This window comes from Sarcophilus harrisii, chromosome 3 (genome assembly GCF_902635505.1).
Source record: "Sarcophilus harrisii chromosome 3, mSarHar1.11, whole genome shotgun sequence".
NCBI lineage: Eukaryota > Metazoa > Chordata > Mammalia > Dasyuromorphia > Dasyuridae > Sarcophilus > Sarcophilus harrisii.
The window spans coordinates 151,752,272-151,778,655 of NC_045428.1; the positions used below are offsets into that span (position 1 = coordinate 151,752,272).

General features: G+C 33.8%; 2 protein-coding genes across 51 annotated transcripts in view; one reads left to right on the plus strand and one right to left on the minus strand.

The window, feature by feature from the left end:
- The window catches only part of LOC105750009 (paternally-expressed gene 3 protein), a 38,604-nt gene extending 20,657 nt beyond the window's left edge, over window positions 1-17,947 (plus strand). For 8 of the 50 annotated variants that reach the window (XM_031958641.1, XM_031958649.1, XM_031958647.1 and 5 more), the window contains 12 exons: window positions 29-60; window positions 154-183; window positions 1,183-1,212; window positions 1,736-1,765; window positions 4,442-4,471; window positions 4,565-4,594; window positions 7,259-7,288; window positions 9,381-9,413; window positions 13,689-13,721; window positions 15,164-15,196; window positions 17,272-17,358; window positions 17,815-17,947. In XM_031958641.1, the coding sequence (XP_031814501.1) occupies window positions 29-60; window positions 154-183; window positions 1,183-1,212; window positions 1,736-1,765; window positions 4,442-4,471; window positions 4,565-4,594; window positions 7,259-7,288; window positions 9,381-9,413; window positions 13,689-13,721; window positions 15,164-15,196; window positions 17,272-17,358; window positions 17,815-17,825 (409 nt within the window). In that variant the 3' untranslated portion in view covers window positions 17,826-17,947. The remainder of the gene's footprint in view (window positions 1-28; window positions 61-153; window positions 184-1,182; window positions 1,213-1,735; window positions 1,766-4,441; window positions 4,472-4,564; window positions 4,595-7,258; window positions 7,289-9,380; window positions 9,414-13,688; window positions 13,722-15,163; window positions 15,197-17,271; window positions 17,359-17,814) is intronic. The other 42 variants (XM_031958639.1, XM_031958644.1, XM_031958658.1 and 39 more) reach the window with 33 other exon arrangements.
- A 7,036-nt stretch (window positions 17,948-24,983) lies between these two features.
- LOC100932007 (taste receptor type 2 member 7-like) lies at window positions 24,984-25,922 on the minus strand. Its single transcript, XM_012546232.1, has one exon. The coding sequence runs from the start codon at window positions 25,920-25,922 to the stop codon at window positions 24,984-24,986; it is 939 nt and encodes a 312-aa protein (XP_012401686.1).
- Window positions 25,923-26,384: the final 462 nt, after the last annotated feature.

Genomic DNA, 26,384 nt, shown 5'->3' on the forward strand with positions numbered 1-26,384 from the left:
TTTCTCACTTCTTTTTTTTTCTCTCCACAGCAGCACAAAGTGAGCAGCAACCTGCTGAACGTAAGTAGCTTCTCTATCTCTAAAAAATCTTTCTTCCTTTTTTCTTGTAGTCCCTGGTTATTGTTTCTCACTTCTTTTTTTTTCTTTCCACAGCAGCACAAAGCGAGCAGCAACCTGCTGAACGTAAGTAGCTTCTCTATCTCTAAAAAATCTTTCTTCCTTTTTTCTTATATTCCCTGGTTATTGTTTCTCCCTTCTTTTTTTTTCTCTCCACAGCCTTCAAAGCAGGCACAACCTGCTGGCTTAAATCTCTCTATCTCTAAAAATCTTTCTTCCTTTTTCTTGATTTCCTGTTATGTTTCTCACTTCTTTTTTTCTCCACAGCCTTCATGAGGCAGCAACCTGATGAGCATAGTAGCTTCTCTATCTCCATCAGTCTTTTCTTTTTTTCTTGTATTCCCTGGTTATTGTTTCTCCTTCTTTTTTTCTCCACAGCACCAAGCCAGGCAGCACCTGCTGAGCGTAGGTAGCTTCTCATCTCCCTCAGTCTTTCTTCCTTTTTCTTGTTTCCCTGGTTTTGTTTCTCACTTCTTTTTTTTCTCTCCACAGCACAAGGCAGGCAGCAACCTGCTAAACGTAAATCTTCTCTATCTCCACTCAGTCTTTCTTCCTTTTTTCTTGTGTTCCTGTTGTTGTTTCTCACTTCTTTTTTCTCCACAGCAGCGGAGGCAGCACCTGCTGGAAGTAAATGCTTCTCTATCTCACTCAGTCTTTCTTCCTTTTTTCTTGTAGTCCCTGGTTTTGTTTCTCACTTCTTTTTTTCTCTCCACAGCACCAAAGCGAGGCAGCAACCTGCTGAGCGTAAGTAGCTTCTCTATCTCAAAAATCTTTCTTCCTTTTTCTTATATTCCCTAGTTGTTTCTCACTCTTTTTTCTCTCACAGCAGCACAAAGTGAGCAGCAACCTGCTGAGACAGTAATGGCTTCTCTATCTCCACTCAGTCTTTCTTCCTTTTTCTTGTATTCCCTGGTTTTGTTTCTCCTTCTTTTTTTCTCCAAGCAGCAAAGCGAGCAGCAACCTGATGAACGTAAGTAGCTTCTCTATCTCCACTCAGTCTTTCTTCCTTTTTTCTTGTATTCCCTGGTTATTGTTTCTCACTTCTTTTTTTTTTTCTCTCCACAGCAGCACAAAGCGAGCAGCAACCTGCTGAGCGTGGCTTCTCTATCTCTAAAAAATCTTTCTTCCTTTTTTCTTGTTTCCCTGGTTATTGTTTCTCACTTCTTTTTTTTCTCCCACGCCAAATGGAGCAACCTGCTGACGTTCTTCTTCTCCCTCAGTCTTTCTTTTTTTTCTTGTAGTCCCTGTTTTGTTTCTCACTTCTTTTTTTTCTCTCCACAGCGCCAAAGCGGGCCAATGCTGAACTTTTCTTTCTATCTCTAAAAATCTTTTTCCCTTTTTTTCTTGTTTCCCTGGTTTTGTTTCTCCTTCTTTTTTTTCTTTCCACAGCACAAAAGTGAGCACAACCTGCTAGGCGTAAGGGCTTCTCTATCTCCACCAGTCTTTCTTCCTTTTTCTTGTAGTCCCTGGTTATTGTTTCTCACTTCTTTTTTTTTCTCCCACCCCAGGCAAGCCTGCTGGAATGTAAGTAGCTTCTCTATCTCCACTCAGTCTTTCTTCCTTTTTTCTTGTAGTCCCTGGTTATTGTTTCTTACTTCTTTTTTTTTTCTCTCCACAGCAGCACAAAGCGAGCAGCAACCTGCTGAACGTAAGTAGCTTGTCTATCTCCACTCAATCTTTCTTCCTTTTTTCTTGTAGTCCCTAGTTAGTTTCTCTCACTGTAGATCATTTGACATTTATGTTCTTCAATTACCCAGAAAAAGAGGGTAATGCTCAACTAAGAATTTGGTAAAATTGAATTGCATTATTCTCTCTTGCCATAGCATACAGGCTACTTTTTACTAGATGATAATTTCAAGGTCACTTTGATGTCTTTGATGAAATGCTCTCTGTCACTATCTCTCTCCCTGTGTCTCCCTATATGTCCTTTCTTAGGTAAATCTTGTATATTCAGAATACTGAAGACAGAAAGAAAAATAGTATCCAGAATCGAAAAAGGTTTAATGGCTATTGAAAAGATTTGATTCTGATACATGAATAAGCAAATGCTATGTCCTTACTTTATTTTTCATATTTATACTAACCATCTTCACTTTTTCTGAAAATGAACCCATCTACCCAGCCTACCCTCAAACTAGTCACAACCCTGAAGTTGAGGGCAAGAAGAAATAAGATCAGCAAGATGTTTGAATCATTGTCTGGTCTTGCATTAAGGGAGTACATTTGCATTGATTTGTAATAATTACCATGTATATTCTTTTCCTTAATATGAGATGAGTAGTGAGCTGAAATGAAATTATTGTCTACTTTTCAGACTATGTACTAGGAAAAACAGTTTGAATTAGTTCCTATTATTTACCTTTTGTTAAGGATCTAGTTATACTTCAACTAATTTTTAATAACTTTGAGAATTTATTAATGAATTGAGAAGCTGCTCAATGATCAAAAATTAGTCCAAAATTAGTTGCAAATTTTGGCAAAAACAATAATTTTTGCCGAATATTTTTTTTTCTTGAATCATATACCCTCAAATATTTCCTACAGATACTTCTTTTTTCAGTTGGTCCTATCCATATTGGCTATTCTCATTATTTACCCAGAAATTAAAAGATGATAAACTATCTTATCTAATGGTCAAAGTGGATGTTGTGAAATCCATCTGATCACAGAAGCATTTAATTTTCACTCCCTTTGGTTTTTAACTCCCTTCACTTTTCATACCTCTTGTATTTAGCATATTATGGCAGCTTTGAAATGAATGACATGAATTTTACCTTTGATAATTGGATGTATAACCTCTGGCCAGGAATATGGTTCTATTCCTGACAGAATTCCTTTCAGGCCCTTCAACATACATTGCCTCTCTTCACAACTGGAAAGTGAAATTCATAGGAATGATGCCCCAAACATCCCTATTTCCTTTTCTTTATACTACTCACAGAGTCCCCAAGTCAACAACCTACTGGATCTGAATGGAAGTTATACTTTATCCTTAAATAATCTTCCTTTCCTCTTTCCTTGCAATTTCTAATCCTTTTTCACATTATGGAACACTGGTGCATTTATGCTCTCAAAGATCAGTGGTCAGAAACAGAGGCTGATGATAAAGAGTTTGGTCATGTTAAAAGGAATTATTCTCACTTGCCTTTGCATATGGTATTCTTTTTTCACCTGGGAATTTCCCAGCTCAAAAATTCCAAAGTCATTTTGCCATCTTCAATTAAATGACATTTGTCTCTATTTGTCTCCCTTTCTCTCTCTCTCTCTCTGTCTCTGTCACTCTCTGTCTCTCTCTCTCTCCCTCCCCCTCTCTATTTCTTTTTTTCTCTCTCATCCTTCAAAAGAGTACTACTTCAGAAAACAGAAAAGGGAAAGAAAGAGAAGATAGTACAAAGAACCCCAAAATTTAAATGCTTTTAAAAAAATGTATCTAAAACCAAGAAAAAAGAAATACTATATTCTGTCCATATTTATATTAACACACACACACACAGATACATACATATGGTTTATACTTCTAAGAAAGGATTCATCTGTATCCTAGTCTCAAAACTAGTCAAAATATGGAATTCAAGGAACAAGGGCAAGAAGAAATATGAAAATTGTCAAGATATTTCTAACCAATTTCGATTGATTTCTATTGGACTTTCTAGTTGTCAAGTAAACTTTCTATCAAATTAGCTCTCTGACCCTGGTCAATGGAAAAACTATTTAGATTAATTTCATTTATTTGTCTTTTGAGTTATTCTTCATAAATGGAAAGTCAGGGAAATATAAGAAGTTAATAACTGCAGTTCAACTAACTGGATCATTCATTTTTAGATAGCCACATAGTCTTTGGAGGTGTTGCACAAAAAATAAAAATGATTAAAACAAAATTCTACTTGTTTTACTGAAGAATAATTTTCTAATTCAGCTACAACACTAGCTATTCCAGGTACCTCTTTTTTCATTTGATTCTACCCCCATGGTTACCTCCAATATTTACACAAATTCAGAAGATGATTAAATTATTATGATCACAATAGATATTGTAGAATCAGACTGATTACACCACTTTTTTATTTTCCTTCTATTTTATCTCTCTTTCCTTCTCAAAGCTATAGTATTTACTTTATGAAAGTTTCAATATGCATGCTAGGAATTCTTTGTTTCATGAGTGGATATTTGATATCCGGCCAAGTGGATGCTTGTATTCCTGACGGAATTCCATTGGAGTTCATCCCCTGGAACATGGATTGGATTAATCCCCAAGTGAAAACTCTTGAGATCCATAGGATTCTTGCTCCAAAAATCACTCATTCTTTTTTTTTTCTATCCACAGCAGCACAAAGCGAGCAGAAACCTGCTGAACGTAAGTAGCTTCTCTATCTCCACTCAGTCTTTCTTCCTTTTTTCTTGTATTCCCTGGTTATTGTTTCTCACTTCTTTTTTTTTCTCTCCACAGCAGCACAAAGTGAGCAGAAACCTGCTGAACGTAAGTAACTTGTCTATGTCTAAAAAGTCTTTCTTCCTTTTTTCTTGTAGTCCCTGGTTATTTTCTCTCACTATGGATCATTTGACATTTATGTTCTTCAGTTATCCAGAAAGAGGTTAATGCTCAACTAGGAATTTGGTAAAATTGAAATGCATTATTCTCTCTTGCCATTGCATATATTCTGTTTTTTCCAGTAGGAGATTTCCTAGATGACAATTTCAAGGTCACTTTGATGTCTCTGATGAAATGCTCTCTGTCTCTGTCTCTCTCTCTCCCTGTCTCTCTCTATGTGTCCTTTTTTAGGTAAATCTTGTATATTCAGATGCTGATGACAGAAAAAAAGAAATATACTATCCAGAAACCAAAAGGTCATATGGCTACTGAAAAAAAAATTAGTTCTGATACATGAATAAGCAAATTCTACGTCCTTGCTTTATTTTTCATATGTATACTAACCCTCTTCACTTTTTCTGAGAATGGACCCATCTCAGGCTTATCTTCAAACTACTCACAACCCTGAGTGCACAGAGGACAAGAAGAAATAAGATTAACAATTTGTTTATATCATTGCATTAAATCCTGAACTAAGGGAGTACATTCGGATTGATTTCTATTAATTACGATCTATATTTTTCCCTTAATTTGAGATGAGTAGTGAGCTAAACAAAGTGTACATTTTTGTCTACTTTTAAGACTATGTACTAGGAAAAACAGTTTGAATTAGTTGCTGTTATTTGCTTTTTTTAAAGGATCTGTTTATACTTGTACTTCAAGTAATTTTTGATAACTCAATTAATTAGACCAATGACATGAGAAGATGATCAATGATCAAAAATTGGTCACACATTTTGACAAAAACAATAATTTTTACTAAATAATTTTTTTTCTTGATTCATATTATTTCAACTATTTCCTATAGATATCTCTTTTTTTTCCAGTTGGTCCTATGCAGAGTGGTTATTCTTATTATTTACCCAGAAATTAAAACATGATAAACTATCTTATCTAATAGTCAAAGTAGATGTTGTGAAATCCATCTGATCATAGAAGCATTTAATTTTCTCTCCCTTTAGTTTTTATTTCCTTCATTTCTCATACTTCTTGTATTTAATATGTCATGGCATCTTTGAAATGAATGACATGAATTCTACATTTGATAACTGGATGTATAACCTCTGGCCAGGAGGATGCTTGTATTCCTGATAGAATTCCTTTGAAGCCCTTCAACATAGATTGCCTCTGTTCACAACTGAAATGTGAAATTCATCGGAATTTTGTCCTAAACAATACTTTTTCCTTTTCTTTATGCTACCCAGAGTCCCCAAGTCAACAATTTGCTGGATCTGAACGTAACTTCTAATTTATCCTTAAATGTACTTCCTTTCCTTTTTCCTTGCAGTTTTTAATCCTTTTTCACGTTATAGAACACATTTATGCTCTCAAAGATCAGTGTTCCAAAATAGAGCTTAATGATAAAATCAAGTATTTGGTCATGTTACAATGAATTATTTTCAATTGCCTTTGCATATGGTATTCTTTTTTTCACCTGGGAATTTCCCAGATCAAAAATCCCAAAGTCATTTTGTCATCTTCAATAAAATGACATTTGTGTCTATCTGTCCTCCTTTCTCTCTGTCTCTCTGTCTCTCTGTCTCTCTGTCTCTCTCTCTCTCATTCTTCAAGAGAGTACTATTTCAGAAACAGAAGCGAGAAAGAAAGAAAGAAATGTAGTACAAAGAAACCCCAAATTGAATTTAAAAAAGTGTATATATATATATATATAAAGCCTATATTCTGGCCATATTCACACACACACACACACACACACACACACACACATACACATGCATGAACTTTATACTTCTAAGAAAGGATTCATCTCTAATCTTTTCTCAAAACTAGTCAAAATATTGAATTTAAGGGATAAGAGCAAAAAGAAATATGAAAAATGTCAAATATTTCTATCCAATTTGGATTGATTTCTACTGAATGGACTTTCTTGTTGTCAAGTAAACTTTCTATCAAATTAGTTCTCTGACCCTGGTTGGGGAAAACTAGATTAATTTCACTTATTTGTCTTTTGAGTTCTTCTTCATAAATGAAAAGTCAGGGAAATAAAAGAAGTTAATGACTATAGTTCAACTAACTGGAGCAATCATTTAGTTAGTCACATAGTCTTAGGAGGTGTTGCATAAAAATAAAAGTGAATAAAACAAAATTCTACTTGTTTTGAAGAATATTTTTCTAATTCAGCCACAACACTACGTATTCCAGGTAGCTCTTTTTTCATTTGATTCTACCCCTCTGGTTACCTCCAATATTTACACAAAGTTCAGAAGATGATTAAATTTTATATTATGCTCACAATAGATATTGTAGGATCAGGTTGATTACACCACTTTTTCATTTTCCATCTATTTTAGCTCCCTTTCCTTCTCAAAGCTATAGTATTTACTTTATGAAAGTTTCAAAATGCATGCTACTAATTCTTTGTTTTATGAGTGGATATGTGATATCTGGCCAAGTGAATGCTTGCATTCCTGATGGAATTCCATTGGAGTGCATCCTCTGGAATATGGATTGGATTAATCCCCAAGTGAAAACTCTTGAAATCCATAGGATTCTCCTCCAAAAATTGCTCATTCTTTTTTTTTCTATCCACAGCAGCACAAAGCGAGCAGCAACCTGCTGAACGTAAGTAGCTTCTCTATCTCCACTCAGTCTTTCTTCCTTTTTTCTTATCGTCCCTGATTACTTTCTCTCACTAAAGATCATTTGACATTTATATTCTTCAGTTACCCATAAAGAGAGAGTAATGCTCAACTAAGAATCTGGTAAAATTGAATTCATTTATTCTCTCTTGCCATCGCATATAGTCTACTTTTTTCTGATGATAATTTCAAGGTCGCTTTGATGTCTTTGATGAAATGCTCTCTGTCTCTATCTCTCTCCCTATCTTTCTCTATGTGTCCTTTCTTAGGTAAATCTTGTATATTCAGATGCTGAAGATAGAAAGAAAGAAATATAGTATACAGAATCAAAAAACGTTAAGAGGCTATTGATAAGATTTGGTTCTGATATATGAATAAACAATTACTATGTCCTTGCTTTATTTTTCATAGCTATAAGCCTCTTCACTTTTTCTGAGAATGGCCCCATCTCAGACCTACCCTCAAACTAGTCACAACTCTGAGTGCACAGAGAAAGGGCAAGAAGAATAAGATTAGTAAGATATTTGAATCATTGCCTATTAAGGGAGTACATTTGGATTGATTTCTACTAATTACCATGGCATTTTTTTTCCCTTAATATGACATGAGTAATGAGCTAAGGAAAGTGCAAATTTCTGTCTACTTTTCAGATTTTGGACTAGGAAATACAGTTTGAATTAGGTCCCATTATTTGCCTATTGTAGTCTGCTCCTTAGTAAGTTAAGGATCTATTTAATTCTTGGAATTCAACTAATTTTTAAAAACTCATTTAATTAGACCAATTATCTGAGAAGATGCTCAATGATCAACAATTGGTCACCCATTTTGGCAAAACCAATAATTTTAACTGAATAATTTTTTTCCCTTGAGTCATACTGCTTCTACTATTTCCTACAGGGATCTCTTTTTTAAATTTGTCCTATCTACAGTGGCTTTTCTCATTATTTACCCAGAAATTAAAAGATGATAAATCTTTCTATCTAATCTTATCTTATCTAATAGTCAAAGTAGATGTTGTGAAATCCTGCTGATCACAGAAGCATTTAATTTTCCCTCTTTCTGGTTTCTAGTTCCTGCACTTGTTATACCTCTTTTATTTAACATGGTTTGACAGTTTTGTAATGAATGTCAGAAATCCTGTATTTTGTGACTAGGATATATAATCTCTAGACAATAGAACACTTCTATTCCTGTTAGACTTCTTTTCAGAAAATTCAATTAAATTGTTTCTGTTCAAACTGAAAAGTGAAATTCATAGGAATGTTGCCCTAAATATCACTTTTTCCTTTTCTTTATACTATCCACAGAGTCCCCAAATCAACAACCTGCTGGACCTGAACATAAGTTATAGTTTATCATTAAATGGTTTTCCTTTCCTTTTTATTTGTGGTTCCTAATCCTTTTTCACATTATGGAACTTTTATGCATTTATGATCTCAAAGATAAGTAGCCAGAAATAAAAGTTAATGGTGAACCAAGTTTGGGATCAAGTTAAAAATGCATTATTCTCTCTTTGCATGCAATATGTTCTCCCTTTTCCAACAGGGAATTTCCCATCAATGTTCTTATGAGGTCCTTCATAATGAAGAAATGCTCTAGAAATTTTTAGCAAAATTATGTGCGTTTTTCTTTTCTCATGTTACATTTTTCTAATTGTGTTAATACTGCTTCAATTATATCATCTGGCTTCCTGTTTTTGTTAACAGTGTCCCTGTGATTACTTCCATTATTTATATAGAATTTAATATATGACTACATTTATAATACAAATATATTAAGTATTATTAGATGAAACTAATCTAATGATGTCATTTTTTCATTGCTTTTTTCTTCTATTTCCTTCGTTTTTCATACTTCCTATATTTAATATTTTATGATAGTTTCAAAAAAGAATGGTATCATTTCTGCATTTTATGATTGGATATGTAACTTCTGGTCAAGAGATGCTTCTATTCCTTACAGAATTACCTTCGCAGCTTTGAACATAGAGTGCTTCTATATACAACTGAAAACTTTTGATATTCATAGGATTCTTGCCCTAAACATCCCTTTCTTGTTCTTTATTGTCTCCACAGAAGCCCAAACCCAGCAACCTGCTGCACCTGAAAGTAAGTTACAATCTAAATCTAAACTAATTTCCTTTCCTTTTTCCTTTTAGTCCTTGGTCTTTGTCTCACATTATAGATCATTTGGGCACTTATCCTCTAAGTGTCTGGTCAAGTTGAAATTCATTGTTCTCTTTTGCCATTTAGATTTAGATTCCATTACTTGCCTTTTGGGTTCTTCAACTTACTAAGTAAAATATTTGTCAGGAAAGTAAAAGGGCTTCCTTTATTTGTCTTTCAAATTAACTTTGAAGGCTTCATTTGGATAGACCAATATTCTGAGGAGGTGCTCAGTGCCAATGAAATACTTCAGAAATGTTAGCAACATTTTACTATTTTCTTATTGAATAGCATTTTTTAATTCAATTACACTGTTTCAATTATGTTCTCTAGATACCGCTTTTAAAATTAATTCTACTGCCATCATTACCAGTATTATTTACATAGAATTCAAAAATGCTAAATTATCCTATATCATGGTCACAATATGGGTTATGGGATCAGATTGATCACAATAATAGGTAATTTTCCATCATTTTTATCTCTGTTTCCTTCACTTCTGAGACCTCCTTTCTTTAATATGCTGTTACACCTTTGAAATGAATGGGATGAGTTCTGAATTTTATGACTGGACATACATATGTACCTTCCATCTAAGAGGATGCTTCTATTCTTGATAGAATTCTCTGGGGCGTGTTAAAGATATATTGTCCTTATGTACAACTAAAAACTCTTGAGATTTAAAGGATTTTTGCCTTAAATATCACTCATTCCTTTTCATTATTTTACCTACAAAAGCCCCAACCCGGCAACCTGCTGCACCTGAACATAAGTTAAAGTTTATCCCTAAACTTCTTTTTCTTTTTTCCTTGTTGTTCATGGTCCTTTTATCACATTACAGACAAATTGTGCATTTATGCTCTTAAAGATCAACGACAGTTCCCCATCCCAAATGATGTTTTTCATGATCCCTTTTCATCAAGTTGCCTTTTCTAATATGGTTCAACTGTGACTGTAAAAGGGGGAAGTCAGGGGAGGGAAGGAAAAAAGACAACTCTGGTGTAGAGGATATAGGAAAAATGAGATTATCAAAAATAGATTTAAAGACAATCCACAACCCAAACCAAAACTTGAAAGTTAAGAATTGGTAGCACAAAGGGAAAGCTCTTTTCTGACTTGTACTGTGTGACAGTCTGAATTCCACAAAAATTGTATCAAAGAGTAAAAAATAACAAGAAAAATATAAACACATGAAAAAAACCATAAGAAGCCTCAGGTTTGGATCTCAAAAATTAGGATAAATTTGATGTTCAAGCAAAATTTGATAAAATAATCATTTGGAAACTAAAGAAAAAAATCAGTAGCCAGAAACAGAGGGTAATGTGATCAAGTTAAAATGCATTATTCTGTCTTGTATATTCTGTCTTTCATATAGTCTTTTTTCACCAGAGGATTTTCCATATCAAAACTCATAAAGCTACTTTGTCATTTTCAATTGAATTCTGTCTGTCTGTCTCTTTGTCTCCATTTCTCCATCTCCATCTCTCTCTCTCTCTCTCTCTCTCTCTCTCTCTCTCTCTCTCTCTCTCTCTCTCTCTCTCTGTCTTTCTGCCATTGTTGCTATTTTTCTTTCTTTGTGTTTTTATCACTCTTTCTGTCTTTCTATCTTTGCTGTGCCTCTTTGTTTAGTCTCTTTCTGTCTTTCTGATTCATTTTCTCTGTCTCTGTCTCTTGTTTTCTGTCTTTAGATCTATGTTTCTGTTTCTCTTTGTCTCTCTTTCTACATGTCTCACTGTTTCTGTCTTCTCTCTGTCTCTTTCTTTCTCTCTCTTTCTCTCCTCCCCTTCCTCCCTATCCCTCCCTTGAACTTTGACCTTTGAAAGAGTGTTTCAGAAAACAGAAGAGGGAAATACAGAAATGAAATATTAGAGACACCTAAGAACAAATACCTATTCAAAATATTTGTGTACAAAACACAAAATAATGAATACATTCTGGCCATACTTTTCAAATTTGTGCAAATCATCTTCACTTCTAAGAAAGGCTCCATCTCAGAACTAGCCCTACTTACACCATTGACTGCAGGGAGAAAAGACAAGAGATAGGAAGATTGGGGAGATATTTCTATTCTTTTTTCATTAAACTGAGAGAATCAATTTGTTTTAATTTCTATTGACTTACCATTTTTTTGTTTCTCCTAACATTAAACTAGTAGTGAGATCAAGTAAATTCAAATTAGTGTCCCATTTTCTGATCCTGATCTGGGAAAAACACTTTGTAATAGTTTTTATTAATTTTCTTTTGTTTTTTTTTAGTTGGTAAAAGTTCTGTCAGAGAAATAAAAGAAATTTATACTTGCACTTCAACTAACTTTGAAGGCTTTATTTAGATAAATCAATGGTCTTTGGATGTGTTCCATAGTAAAGAGATAGGGAGCAAATTGTTAGCATTAGTTTCTATAAAATAACATTTTTCTAATTCATTTACACTGCTTCCACTATGTCCTCCAGGTACCTCCTTTTCAATAGATTGTACCGACCAATGGTTACCCCCATTATTTATCTAGAATTCAAAAGATGATAAACTATCTTATAACGTGATCACAATGGTTATTCTGAGATCAGATTGATCACAATAACAAGTTTCCAACCATTTTATATTAATTTCCTTCATTTTTCATATCTCTTGCATTTAAGGTTACAAAAATTTTGCAATGAATGGGATGAATTTGGGATTTTATGACTGGATATATAAACTTTGGCTAGCTTCAAGCTTCTTTTTTGTTAATAGTTTTTATTTTTCCCCAGATACATGTCAAGAAAATTTTTAGCATTCATTTTTGCAAGATCTTGAATTCCAAATTTTTCTCCCTCCCTCTCTACCTCCTCTCTGCTCTTCCAAAGAAAATAGACAGTTTTATGTCTATGTGTTATTGTACAAACCACATTTCCATATTAGTTACAGTTGTAAAAGAAGAATCAGATCAAAAGGGAAAGAAACACAAGAAAAAATAAAGCAAGTGAAAAAAAATGCCTTGATCTGCATTCAGAATTCATCAGTTCTTTATATGATAATGGATAGCACTTCCTTTGTGAGTCCTTTGTTCTTGTCTTAGAACACTATGTTGCTGAGAAGAGATGAGTCAATCATACTTCATCATCCCACAATTTTGCTAATACTATATATGATGTTTTCCTGATTTTGCTCATTTCACTTTGCATTAGTTCATACAAGTCTTTCCAGGTTGTTCTGAAATATTCCTGTTCATCATTTCTTATTGCACAATAGTATTCCATTACATTCATATACCCTGACTTATTCAGTCTTACTTCAGTTGATGGGTTTCCTCTCAATTTCCAATATCTTGCCACTATTTAAAGGACTGCTATAAATATTTTTGTATATACACGTCCTTTTTTCTTCTTTATGTTCTCCATCTGCAAGTTTCTATTCCTGATAGAATTTCACTGGGGGTTTTGAAAATAGTCTGCTCCTATCCATAACTGAAAATTCTTGACAGCTATAGGACTATTGTCCTGAAAATCATCATTTTCTTTTTTTCTACCCATAGAAGTCCCAAACCAACAACCTGCTGCACCTGAACATAAGTAACATATCTATCCCTAAAAAATCATTCTTTCCTTTTTCCTTGTGGACCCAGGACCTAGTCTCTTATTATAAATCATTTGGCATTTACACTCTTAAAGTTCAGTACCAAGAAAAAGAAGGTAATGATGAATTAATAAGGTAGTCGAGTTTAAATGCATTATAATCTCTTGATGTGGCATATTTTCACCTTTTTCTATTAGTTAATATCTTAGATCAAAGATTTCAAGACTATTTTGTCATACTTAATAAAATGCTTTCTTTATATCTCTGCAGTTTGCATGTTTGTCTCCAATTCTCTATCTCTCGTCTCTCTGGGTCTCTCTAGGTCTCTCTCTTCTTTCTTTCTTTCTTTCTTTCTTTCTTTCTTTCTTTCTTTCTTTCTTTCTTTCTTTCTTTCTTTCTTTCTCTCTCCTCTCTGTTTCTTTCTTTCTTCTCTCTCTCTCTCTGTCTCTCTCTCTCTCTCTCTCTCTCTCTCTGTCTCTCTCTCTCTCTCTTTCTCTCTGTTTCTCTGTGTATGTGTGTCTCTCTTTCTCTTTCTTTTTCTCTTGCATGGTCTGTATCTCCCTTCTATTCCTGATATAATTCCATTGGGGTCCTTGAACATAGATTGTATTGAGATTCATAGGACTATTGCTCTAAACATCACTTTTCCTTTTTTTCTATCCACAGAAGCCCCTGACCAAAAACCCAAAGCATCTAAGAGTAAGTCACAATCTATTCCTAAACAGGCTTTCTTTTGGCCCTGGTCCTTATCTCATATCAGAGAGCACTTGAGCATATAGAGTTTTTAAACTGACTACCCATAAAACAGAAGATACTGATGAACTAATGTTAAAAATGAATTGTTCTCTCTTGCAAAGGTGTAAAGTTCTCAGTTTTCCAACAGAGAATTTCCCAGATAAAAAAACCAAAGTCACTTTGTCATCTTCAATAAAATGCTCTTTCTTTTTATCTTTCTATCTTTCTGTCCATATCTTTATCTGTTTCCCCTCCATCTCCTTCCTCTCCCCTCACTCCTCTCTCTCTTTTTTATTTAAACCTCTGAAAAAGTTTTTTTTTTGTAAAACTGAAGGAAAGGAGAGATCTAATAAAAAATTTGTCCAAAAGGACAAATGCCTATTTAAATATTTATATTGAAAACACAAAATAAAGCAATGCTACCTTCTGGTCATATTTTTCACATATATATATATATATAGCCTCTTCTATGAGCTATATATAGCTATATATATATATATGAGTATATGTTGAGTATGAGTAAAGTTGAATCTAGATGCTATATATATATATATAGCATCTAGATTCAACTTTACTCATATTCCTGAATGAAGGAAAAGAGGGAAATAATAAATAGAAGGATTGGCAAGATATTCTAGTCTTTTTTCTGCCCCTGAATTGAAGGGTTGCCTTTCTTTTGTTTTCCTTAATATTAGGCTAGTAGTGACATTAAGTAAGTCCAAATTGCCATTCTTTTTAAAGATTTTATGTTGGGAGAAACAATTTAAATTAGTTTTCACTATTTGTCTTTTGTGTTTTTCTTCTCAGGGAGTGAAAAATCTATCAGGGAAGTTAAAAGGGCTTATGTTTGCACTTCAACTAATTCTGAAGGCTTCATTTACAAGATACACATGATCTTAGGACCATGCCAAAGAAATACATCAGTTTTTATTGAGTGATGTTTTTCTAGTAGAATAATACTGCTTCAACTATGTACTCCAAGTACCTCTTTTTCAATTCTACTGCTATAGTTATCCCCCATTATTTACTTAGGATTCAAAAGATGCTAAATTCTTTTATATCATGGTCACATTAGAGTTGTGACATCAGGCTGATCATAATAACATTTAATTTCCTATCTCTTATTTCCTTCATTTCTCATACCTCCTGTAGTTAATATATTATGTCAGCTTTGAAATAAATGGATGAGGTCTGGGTTTTATGACTGAAAATGTAACCTCTGGCCAGATGGAGGCTTCTGTTCCTGATAGAATTCGACTGGGACCATTGAACATAGACTGTTCATATTCATAATTGAAAACTCTTGAGATTCATAGGACTCTTGCCTTAGACATCACACACACACACACACACACACACACACACACACACACACACACACATATATATATATTTTTTACTCACAGGAAAGTCAAGAATACGACAGAAAATGGAAGAGTGTAAGTAACAGTCAATTCCTAAATGGGCTTTCTTTCCTTTTTTTTCTTTCAGCTTCAGCTCCTAGTTCTTGTCTCAAGTTATAGCTCATTTAGATATTCATTCTTTTAAAAGTGAATTCCCATAAACAGTGGGTACTGATGTACTAAGAATGTGATCATGTTTTCTTTTTTCTCTTGCTATTTCAGAAGTTTCTTTTTTCCACCAATTTCCCAAATCAAAAAAAAAGTCATTTTGTTGTATTCAATTACTCTTTCTTTTCCTCTCTCAGTCTGTCTTTCTATATCTCTTTTTCTTTCTGTCTCTCTTTCTTTCTGTCTTTCAGTTTCTGCTGGTCTCTCAGTTTCTTACTCTCTCAATATCTCTGTGTCTCTCTTTGTCTATGTATGTTTCTGTCTCTATCTTTCTTTTCTATATTTGGGCCTTCAAAGTAGTGTTAGAAGAGAGAAAGACAGAAATGTATTATCTAGTACCTGTCGTGTTCTCTTCTTTTTTATAATATAATGGTTCTCTGTGAGCAGGTTTCTTGGGGAGGTTTTCTGAAGGCAACCTTAGTTTCAGTTCTTTGTAATAATCACTTCAAATGAAGCCAGCTGATAAAATCCAAACGTTTATTTTCTCCTTCCAAGTCTTGTCTCTTTCCTTGGGCCTAGTTAGCTTTCTTAGAGGCCTTTCTCCCTCCTTGGTTCCAAGAGCTTGTCTTTGTCACCTCCAGCTCCCTCTTGGCTCTCCATCTCCCTGAGCGCTCTGTGGCCCTGAGAGTTTCTTGCTTATATGCTGTACCCTGAGTACACACCAATTATTATATCACTGGGAAGCCATTATTTATTGTAGGATTAAATCATTTCTAAACTAGATTTAACCATTGTCTCCTCAATTCCACTTAGTACCTTGTTTCAAGTTCTGGCCCATAATATCTCCTTGTAGGATCAGATCAATCATACTGAACCATGCTAAATTAGATAATTATTGTCTCTATCAACTCTAATGACTTAACACTTTGTAAGGATTCCAACAAGTACCCAAAAGACTAAATGCCTATTCCAAAGATTTATATCTAAACACAAAATAAAGGAATGGTACTTCCTGATTATATATTTCAACTTTAAAGCATCTTCATTTTTTCTAAGAAAGAACCCATCTCAGACATCCAAACATACTCTCACTACTGACTGTTCAAGGAGAGAGGGTAAGGAGAAATAATAGGATTTTAAAATGTTTCTAGACAGTGGTCCTTGACTTGAGAGAGTCAAATGGGATTTATTTCCATTTAATTACTTTTCTTGTTGTTTTCCTTAGTATTAAACTAGTCATGAGATCAAATAAATCCAAGTTATCACTCTTTTTTTTTATTTGAGTGGGCAAGGAAAATCAGTTTGTATTAGTTGCTATTATTTTTCTTTTGTGTTCTTCTTAGTAGATGAAGGTTTTGTCAAGGAAGTGAAAGAGATTTATGTTTGCACTTCAACTAATTTTGAAGGCTTCATTTATGTAGACAAATGGTCTAAGAAGGTTCTCAATACCAAAAGCCAAAATATAAATTTATAGCAAAATTCAATTAGTTTTATTGAATAACATTTTCCTAGATCAATCATACTGCTTCCACCATATCAGCTAGGTATTTCTTTTTTAATTGATTCTACCTGCAATGGTTACTCTCATTATTTACCTGGAATTCAAAAGATGATAAACTATTTTATATCATTGTTATAGTACAGGAGATTAGGCTGATCACACAACATCTAATTTTCCTTCTATTTTGTCTCTATTTCCTTCACTTCTTATACCTTTTTGTATTTAATGTGTCATGAGAGCTTGGAAATGAATGGGATGAATTCTGTATTTTATGACTAGATATGTGACCTCTGGCCAGGTGGATACGTGCGTTCACTGGCATCCATCCACTTGAACATAGATTGTCCTTATCCACAAATAAAAACTCTTGAGATTCATATCATTCTTGCCCTAAACATCACTCTTTCCTTTTTTCCCTATCCTTAGTAGCTTCATGCTAACAACCTGCTATGCCTGAATGTTATATATCCTAAATCATTCTTTCCTTTCTTTCTCCTTGTAGTCAAAAAAAATATGGTAAAAAGGAATAAAAAAATAAGAAAAAGTCTTCGGAACAAAGCAAGGACTCAGAGGATTCGGAGAAAATATAGTGAGTAATGTGATCGTGAATTGAATCCATTTTAACTCTTTAAGGTACTAAACATTTCTCTTCTCAATGAACCAAAGTCTAGATTTTACCATACACTTAGCATCACTCCATTTTGTGTCATCATCCACATCCTAGATTTGTGCTTTGATTTGCTTCATCTTCACAGTAAATTCCTCCCACATAATTTGCTCATTTTTGCTTTGAGTCAGGCTTCTCATTGATTAAAGAGATCTGTGATAAAAAATATGTCACCATGCAATTCCATTTCTGTAGTAATAACATATTTTTACTCATAGCATTTTGCATCTTCCTTCTGTGGTTTCTCATCCCTACTTAGATTCTCTCCCTAAGTTTCCTCCATTTCATTAATGCCTGACTACTTTCCTCTCATAAATACTAGAGTCTGAATCCAAGTCAGTCTCTCTTGTGTTTGAGTTTCTTCTGTTTTTCTTTCAGGGACTGAATAAGAAGATGGATATGAGGATGGCATCATGAAAATCCAGTACCCTAGTATAATAGGAAAGTGTGGACATCATGACTCCCCTCATTCCTGTATTTAAAACGCAAATAAACTAAAATGAGCATCAAAGTTTTTTGCTTCTTCTTCTCCTTATGAGTTTATGTGTCTCTGGACTTGAAGGGCATTAAATTCTATATTTAGGGGACATAGATATATCTTAGCTGCCTCCAGAATATTCTACAGATGTACAGCCCTCTGGGTCCTAAATTTATAAATTCACATGGAAAGCCAAGGGCCAGCGAGTTAGTTCTTTGGATCTGGAGTCAAGAAGAAATCTGGCCTCAGATACTTACCATCTGTGTGACTCTAGCAAGTCAGGTTACACTTAATCTGCCTCACTTCTATAAAATAAAGATGAACTGGAGAAAGAAATAACAAACCTTCCTAGCATCTTTGCCAAAAAACTCAATGGGAAAAAAAATGGCATGATATAGAATCAGATGGCAAGTAGGAGAATAAATGTTTGATTCCTATCTTTACTAATTTTACTTGATATATAATCTTAGGCAAGTTACATAACCTCTCTGGTCCCCATCTATTCAAGCAGTCTTGGGACTTGGAGAGATTTTTACAGGATGCAAGCGGGTCAGAAAATGATCAAAGCACAATGTCTTTATTAGTATCCAAAACAATGAACCCAATGAAAGGCTTAAGGCCTCATGTGAAGAACCTGGGGATAAGGGGAGAGAGAATGGGACAGTGGAAGAGGCTTTCAGGACAAAAGAAATCTTGTAGTTATCGGTTGATAGAATGGATCAGAGAGAACCATTGTCTCAGTCATCAGAATGGAAGTTGTCAGGTCTGGTTGTGATGGTCTTCAGACCACAGCCAGAAGTAGAGGAACACCATGAAATAATGATCCTGTTAGAGGTTTTCCTCTACATTTGGCGGGCCCAAATTCCCCCCAGCTCTCATTACTTCTCTTAGTTAGCAAGAATTAAGCTTTCCCTTTTTGTCACCTCCACACCAGCATAGTTCAAATGGCACAGACAAAGGCCATAAATTTGACAGGAAGGAAATAGATTTTTGATCCTTGCTCACAGGTTCTGAATTTCTCCTCTAGCATCATAGGCAGAAAGATGCTAAGCATTGGTGAGAAACCCTCCTAAAGCTCTTGAAAGTGCAAAAGGGAGAGCTTTCAGTAACTTTCCTGTCCCCTCTTTTTGAGGGAGTATATTTTCCTCATATGCCTTCCTGTGAACTTACTTGAGACAAAACTTTCTTCCTGGTTTTACCCTGGGTCACTTACCTTCGTGAGGAATGGTTTCTTTTCAATTTAGCCATCTGTCAAAGAGATTAATGACCAATGCTGCCAAAGAGCTGGTATCCATAGGATCACTGAATCACACTTAGCACAAGTCTTGGCACATAATAGCACTTAATAAATATCTGTTGATTGATTGGTTTTACTATCCAGAGAAACCTTGGTGAAAGCATTTTCTCTGATCTGGGATGTTTTTAGATCAATAAATTTTCCCTCTCTTTGAATATAAATGCACTATTCATTTATGTTGTCATGACAACTGCTTTAAATACATGATATATTTGTCAACCACTTCTTTAATGTTGAATCTAAGCACTAGTATATACAGTTAACCATGATTTTAATTACATAAAGATTAAAATGAACTTAGACAAAAAACCTTTAGTGATCCACGGGTTTTTTTTAATAGCTTTTTATTTACAAGATATATGCATGGGTAATTTTACAGCATTGACAATTGCCAAACCTTTTGTTCCAATTTTTCCCCTCATTCCTCCCATCCCTTCCCCGCAATGGCAGGTTGACCAATACATGTCAAATATATTAAAGTATAAATTAAATATAATATAAGTATACATGTCCAAACAATTGTTTTGCTGTACAAAAAGAATCGGACTTTGAAATAGTGTACAATTAGTCTGTGAAGGAAATCAAAAATATAGGCAGATAAAATAGAGGGATTAGGAATTCTATGTAATGGTTCATAGTTGTCTCCCAGAGTTCTTTCGCTGGGCGTAGCTGGTTCATTTCATTACTGCTCCATTGGAACTGATTTGGTTCATCTCATTGCTGAGGATGGCCAGGTCCATCAGAATTGATCATCATCTAGTATTGTTGTTGAGGTATATAATGATCTCCTGGTCCTGCTCATTTCACTCAGCATCAGTTCGTGTAAGTCTCTCCAGGCCTTTCTGAAATCATCCTGCTGGTCATTTCTTACAGAACAATAATATTCCATAACATTCATATACCACAATTTATTCAGCCATTCTCCAATTGATGGGCATCCACTCAGTTTCCAGTTTCTGGCCACTACAAAGAGGGCTGCCACAAACATTCGTGCACATACAGGTCCCTTTCCCTTCTTTAGGATCTCTTTGGGATATAAGCCCAGTAGTAACACTGCTGGATCAAAGGGTATGCACAGTTTGATAACTTTTTGAGCATAGTTCCAAATTGCTCTCCAGAATGACTGGATCTGTTCACGACTCCACCAACAATGTATCAGTGTCCCAGCTGGTCGTTTCTTACAGAACAATAATATTCCATAATATTCATACCCCATGACTGATTCAGCCATTCTCCAACTGATGGGCACCCACTCAGTTTCCAGTTCCTTGCCACTACAAAAAGAGCTGCAAGAAACATTTCTGCACATGCGGGTCCTTGGCTCTTTTTTATTTTTTCTTTGGAATACAGGCCCAGTAGAGACACTGCTGGATCACAGGATATACACAATTTGATAGCCTTTGGGCATAGTTCCATATTGCTCTCTGGAATGGTTGGATCAGTTCACAACTCTACCAACAATGTATTTGTTCCCAATTTTCCACATCCCCTCCAACATTCATATGAAATGATTTGTTAAAGCAATGATATAGAGAAAATAAAAATGGAAAGGGTCATCAAAATTTACTATCCATTAGGAAAATATTAAAAATCAGGAGTTGAAAAGATGGCAAAGTAAAAACAAAAATTTACAACCTAACTAGAGGCAAACAAGAATATGACATTATTCCAAAAGGAACCATAGGAAACAATGTAATATCAGTATTGAACATATATCTTTCTAATATCTTAAATGCTAAATTCATAAAGGAAATATTAACTGACTTAAATGAAGATATAGATAGAAATGAAATGATATTGAGATACTTTAATGATCCTCTCTTAGATTTGGATAAATCTAATAAAAAACTAATGAAAAGGGAAAATTTCTGGAGAAACCAAAACTGACAGATTTATGTTTTCTAAATTGTACTGCTAAAGAACATACATACTTCTCAGTACTATATATTTTTACAAAAATTGACTCTGTATTAGGGCACAGAAATATTGCAAATAAATATTTAAAGGCAGATATAATTAACAATATACTATAATTAATATTGGAGACCATAATGCTATTTTTAAAATAGTACTAGGTTCAGGGAGAACAAACAAAAAACAAAGTCCCAAATGGACACTTAACAATAAATAAGAAATGTATCAAAGAGTAAATCATATCAACAATTAAAATTATGTCAAAGAAAATGATAATGAAGAAGTATCACATCAATATTTCTGAAAGGCAACTACAGCAATACACAGAAAGAAAAAATCATATTCCTACAAACATACTTGACAAAATAGAAAAGAAGAGGATCAATAAACTGAATATGTATTTTAAAACTACTAAGGAAAAGAATTCACAGGAGAATTATATGAAACTATATGAAATTATATGAAACTTTTAATAAAAAATTCATACCAATACACATAAAATTATTCTCAAAAATTGAGAAAAGTCACCATATCAAATTTCTTTTATGAAACAAATATTATTCTAAAATAGTACAGCAATTTTGCATGATGATCTACATATATAACTTAGCTATTCTCAGCAAAAAAGTTATCCAAGACAACTTTGTAGCCTTACGATGAAAGATATTGTTTATTTCCAGATAAAGAATTAGTACAGCTTGAATGCAAATCAAAGATACTTTTTCCTTTACTTTCTTTATTTTTCTTGAGTTTGTTTTGCTGTATTTTCTTTCACAGAATGATTTACATGGAAATGTATTTTGCATGATTACACACAGGTATAATCTATATCAAATTGCTTGCCTTCTCAATATAAGGGAAAGGTTAGGAGATAATTTGGAACTCAAAATTTGAAAAAAAAATGTTAAAAATTGTTTTTACATGTAATTGGGAAGAACATAATATTAAATAAGAAAAAAAGATAAGCTGTCCTCCAGCCGCGTCAGTCATTTGTTTTAATAAGATTTGGCAATGTGTTCACAAGATCCTGATACATTTACTTTAATTCATCATGAAACTATACTTTTATTAATGAGGCAAATTTTCAGGACATTAAAGTATGTTTTTCTCTATTCTGAGATAAATGCATTTATTTATTTGTTTGTTTGTTTATTTTATTCCTCTTACCCCATTCCTCCTCCCCTACTCAGCAAATAGTTATATCAAAGTTAAACATGCTTTCCATATTTCCATATTTCTAAACATATTTCCATATTTGTCATGTTGCTCAAAAAAAAATCAGATCAAAAGGGGAAAAAAATGAGAAAAAAAAAACAACAACAAACAGCAACAACAAAAACATAGGTGGAAATACTATCCTATGATCCACATTCAGTTTCCATGTTCTCTCTCTGGATGCAGATAGCACTTTCCATCACAAATCTATTGGAATAGCCTTGAATCATCTCATTGTTGAAAACAACCAAATCTATCACAATTGATCATCATATGATCTTGTTGCTGCTGTATACAATGTTCTCTTCATTCTAGTTATTTCACATAGCATCAGTTTATGTAAGTCTTTCCAGGCTTTTCTGAAATCATCCTGCTCATCATTTCTTATAGAATAATATTTACATTCATAAACCATAACTCATTCAGCCATTCCCCAATTGATGGGCTCATCATTCAATTTCCAGTTCTTTGAAACTACAAAAAGTGCTGCTATAAACATTTTTGCACATGTGGGTCCCTTTCTCTCTTTAGGATTTCCTTGAGATACAGACAGTAAAAAAAACTCTGCTAGATCAAAAGTAATGCAGAGTTTGGTAGTCCTTTGGGCATAGTTCCAAATCGCTCTCCAGAATGGTTGGATCAGTTCACAGTTCCACCAACCATGTATTAGTGTCCCAGTTTTCTCACATCCCCTCCAACATTAATTATTATCTTTCAGTGTCATCTTAGCCAATCTGAGATATGAGGTGGTACCTCAGAGTTGTCTTAATTTTCATTTTTTAATCAATAATGATTTAGAACATTTTTCATATGACTAGAAATGACTAATTTTTTCATCTGAAAATTGTTCATATCCTTTGACCATTTACTGAAGTAAAGTTCTTAACCTTTTGTGAAATGTGGTATGAAGCAAAGTTGTATTGAACTGTTCCAAATCACTTAGGAATTTCTAAAATCCCAAATTATTCTATTTTTCAGTATTATTAATTTATGTGTCAGAGCTCATCATTCCCTAAAAGACTCCTAAGCCCATTAGAATTAAGCATAAAAAATCCCAGAAACAGTGTGTGTATATGTATGTTGTTTTAGAATCTGATCAAGATGCCACAATCTTATAGGCTTCCCTAGAATTCTAACAATATGTTTAGTATAGCTTTGAATTAAAAGGGTATTTCATAAGCAAAAATAACTTTTTTCCAGTTTTCAGTACTCTAGTCCTTGTTTTGCCTTCGATGTGACAAACTTTTCTCCCTTTTATTGCAACAATTAAAAGCTGTTTTTAATTAGATTTTTTCTTGTTCTTCCAACTTTAAGAAGCCTATGTAGAGGAATTAGTAACAACCCTCCAGACATCAGATCTTCCTGAAGGTTGTTGCTTGTTTTCTGAGACTTAATTAAATATCCTCAAAGCAATGACTTGGCAGTTCTTAATTCTGTTTGTTTCAAGTACACTTTCATCTTTGGCAATACTGATTTTAATTAATTATGTCATTGAATAATCACTGAAATGCATGATTTTACTATACCAAAAGTCAAATTGCAATATTTCTAATTGTCCTTGAAGTTCTGTAACTATTGAATACTTATTGAAATAAAATACATTTAAAAAAAAAAACAACACAGCATTATAAACACACAAAAAGAGAGAAACGAAATGTGTGTATTGGACAAAATTCCAAATCCTGGACTAGGAAGTGAACTAAGGTGGGAAAACCTATTCAGATTAGGCTCAAGATGGTCAAGATGAGACATTCTTAGTCATCCTAATATCAACAGAATCATATAAGCAGGACCATTTGGCTACTGAAAAATAAAGCCCTATCAAAATTATTCTTTTCCCAAATTAACCCCACTACACTTTCAGTGCCTAATAAATGCTTTTTTGATTGATTAATTTATCAATGTCAGTTTGGTCTTTAGTAGAGTACTATTGTAGTAGATAAAGCAATAGTTGGCATTACCAGTATTAATATGATAAAATAAAGACCTCCAGTATTTTGATAAATTCTATAAAAGGATATAACAAATTCAGCCGGTTATGGAGCAAAAAGCTGCTATTTGTATCAAAGTATTAACAAGAAAAATTAAATCATTATCAAACAATCATTAGTCGAAGATCATGATATACATAAATAAGAACTTATCAACATTTAGCATATATAATATTTTATTTTGCAACTAAATATAAAATGAAAGTCAATGTTATAATTAAGTTGATTCAGTATTTAAAATTATAAAATGTCATAGTAGGAAAATACCTTGCAGAGATACAATCCCAACCACCTACCCAATAAGCAATAATATTCCCTTTTTCATAATAATAAGTATTTTTATGATGACCCCTTGAGGTTATATCTTGAAGAAGCACTACTTGCTGTGAAGTCCATCTAGGTTTTGGACAATTGAAATTTTTAGAACATTATTGCTTATGTTGAGGCAAAATTTGCCCTTGATTTGCACAGGACAAATCTAATGCTTCCAAATGATGACTTTCCAAGTATTTGAAGACAAATGTATTGCTCTTTCTGTAATGCCCAATAATTTCAATAATGTTCGAAATCAAACTAAAACTAACAGGAAAAACAGAGAAATGGGAAAGGTTCTACAAAAACTCTCTATTACCTTCTGTCCATTAGAAGATATTTATTTCTGCATAGTCTGCTCTATGGATATGTCTCCTTTGAGACAATGCTTCATCTGGTGCAGTGCATTCAGGGATGTCTGCTTCAGCTTTATATTCCCCCAAATCAGGATAAATGTGTGGCCTAAGGGATAGATGGGTGCAATTATCTGAATAAATATCATTACTAGTTCACTCTCTGGAAAAAAGTCATTCGATGTTGCTATAAAAAAAGTCAAACAGTAAATGACAAATAGGATGAGAAAAGAGATCATAGTTTTCAAGGCTCTCAAATGGATCTCTGTGCTGGGATCTCTGGCATCCAAGGAACTGAGTTTTCTCTTCTGAACATGTTTCCACAGGGAGAGGATTAACAGGAAAAATGAGATCAGGGACACAGTAAAAGGAAAGAGAGAACCCAGATTTAGTAACATTTTAGAGTAGATGAAGCTACTTGTATTATTTCTCTTGTTCTTCCTGAGTATGAAACTCTTGAAAATTTCATTATAATTCTTTGTTATTAGAAAACTAAAGAACACAGATATAAGTAAGGATGCCAGTAGAATTATGAGAATCACTTTGTTAATTCTCCATTTCAACCAGAGAAAGAGGGGGTGAGAGAAATTTGCTATCTTCAAACAGTAGAATATGCTAAGGCAGGTAGCAAACCAGACATTTAAATGGTTAGTCATTGTCCAGACGCCATCTATAAGTCTCATAATATTTTCATAGTCAAATATCTCTGGATAGAGAGTCATTGTAAAGCCATTGAAAAGTATCATAAATAGCAGGCCAATTCTGGAGGTGGCTAGGCTGGTGAGAATGATATCAACTAAGTAGATTTTCCTTTTTTTGACCCAGTCAACAAAGTTAACCAGTCCAATGAATCCATTCCCCAAAATTCCCATTATGAACTCTCCAACTATCACAATCATAAAGATGATCTCCATTGCATCTAACATATCTGCAGAGAGAAAATTCCAGTGTCTAATATCCCAGTTTTTTGGATTAATTTTCAACCAATCTATTGAAGAGAAATACCTGTGGCGTTGAAGTTTTGCAGTAATTTCTTTTTCTCTGTCTTTACTGTGTCCCCTGTTTCCAGAGAGAAAGCTTTTGACCTATACTTTTGTATAGGATTAGAGTTGTTTTCACAGAACTTCCTTATTCTTGCAAGTACATTGACCTATGTATGAGTTTCTGGGAGGAAACTATATGTGTCCTTTTATAATCCACTGCAGTTTGTGATTTTGAATGCATGGAGAGAACTGAAAGGCTGGGCTTCTATTTGCTTACATGCAAATAGGAAAAGATTCCCTTTCATCATTTTGCACATTCATTTTGATTCTACTTTCCATCCAATTCAGATTCATCATCAGTTTGATCTATGAATCAGGTGACCACCAAAATAATCCATATTCTTA

Bases quoted from the DNA above. Each gene is read 5' to 3' on its own strand.
- LOC100932007 (XM_012546232.1), bottom strand. From the start codon at position 25,922: ATGTTAGATGCAATGGAGATCATCTTTATGATTGTGATAGTTGGAGAG.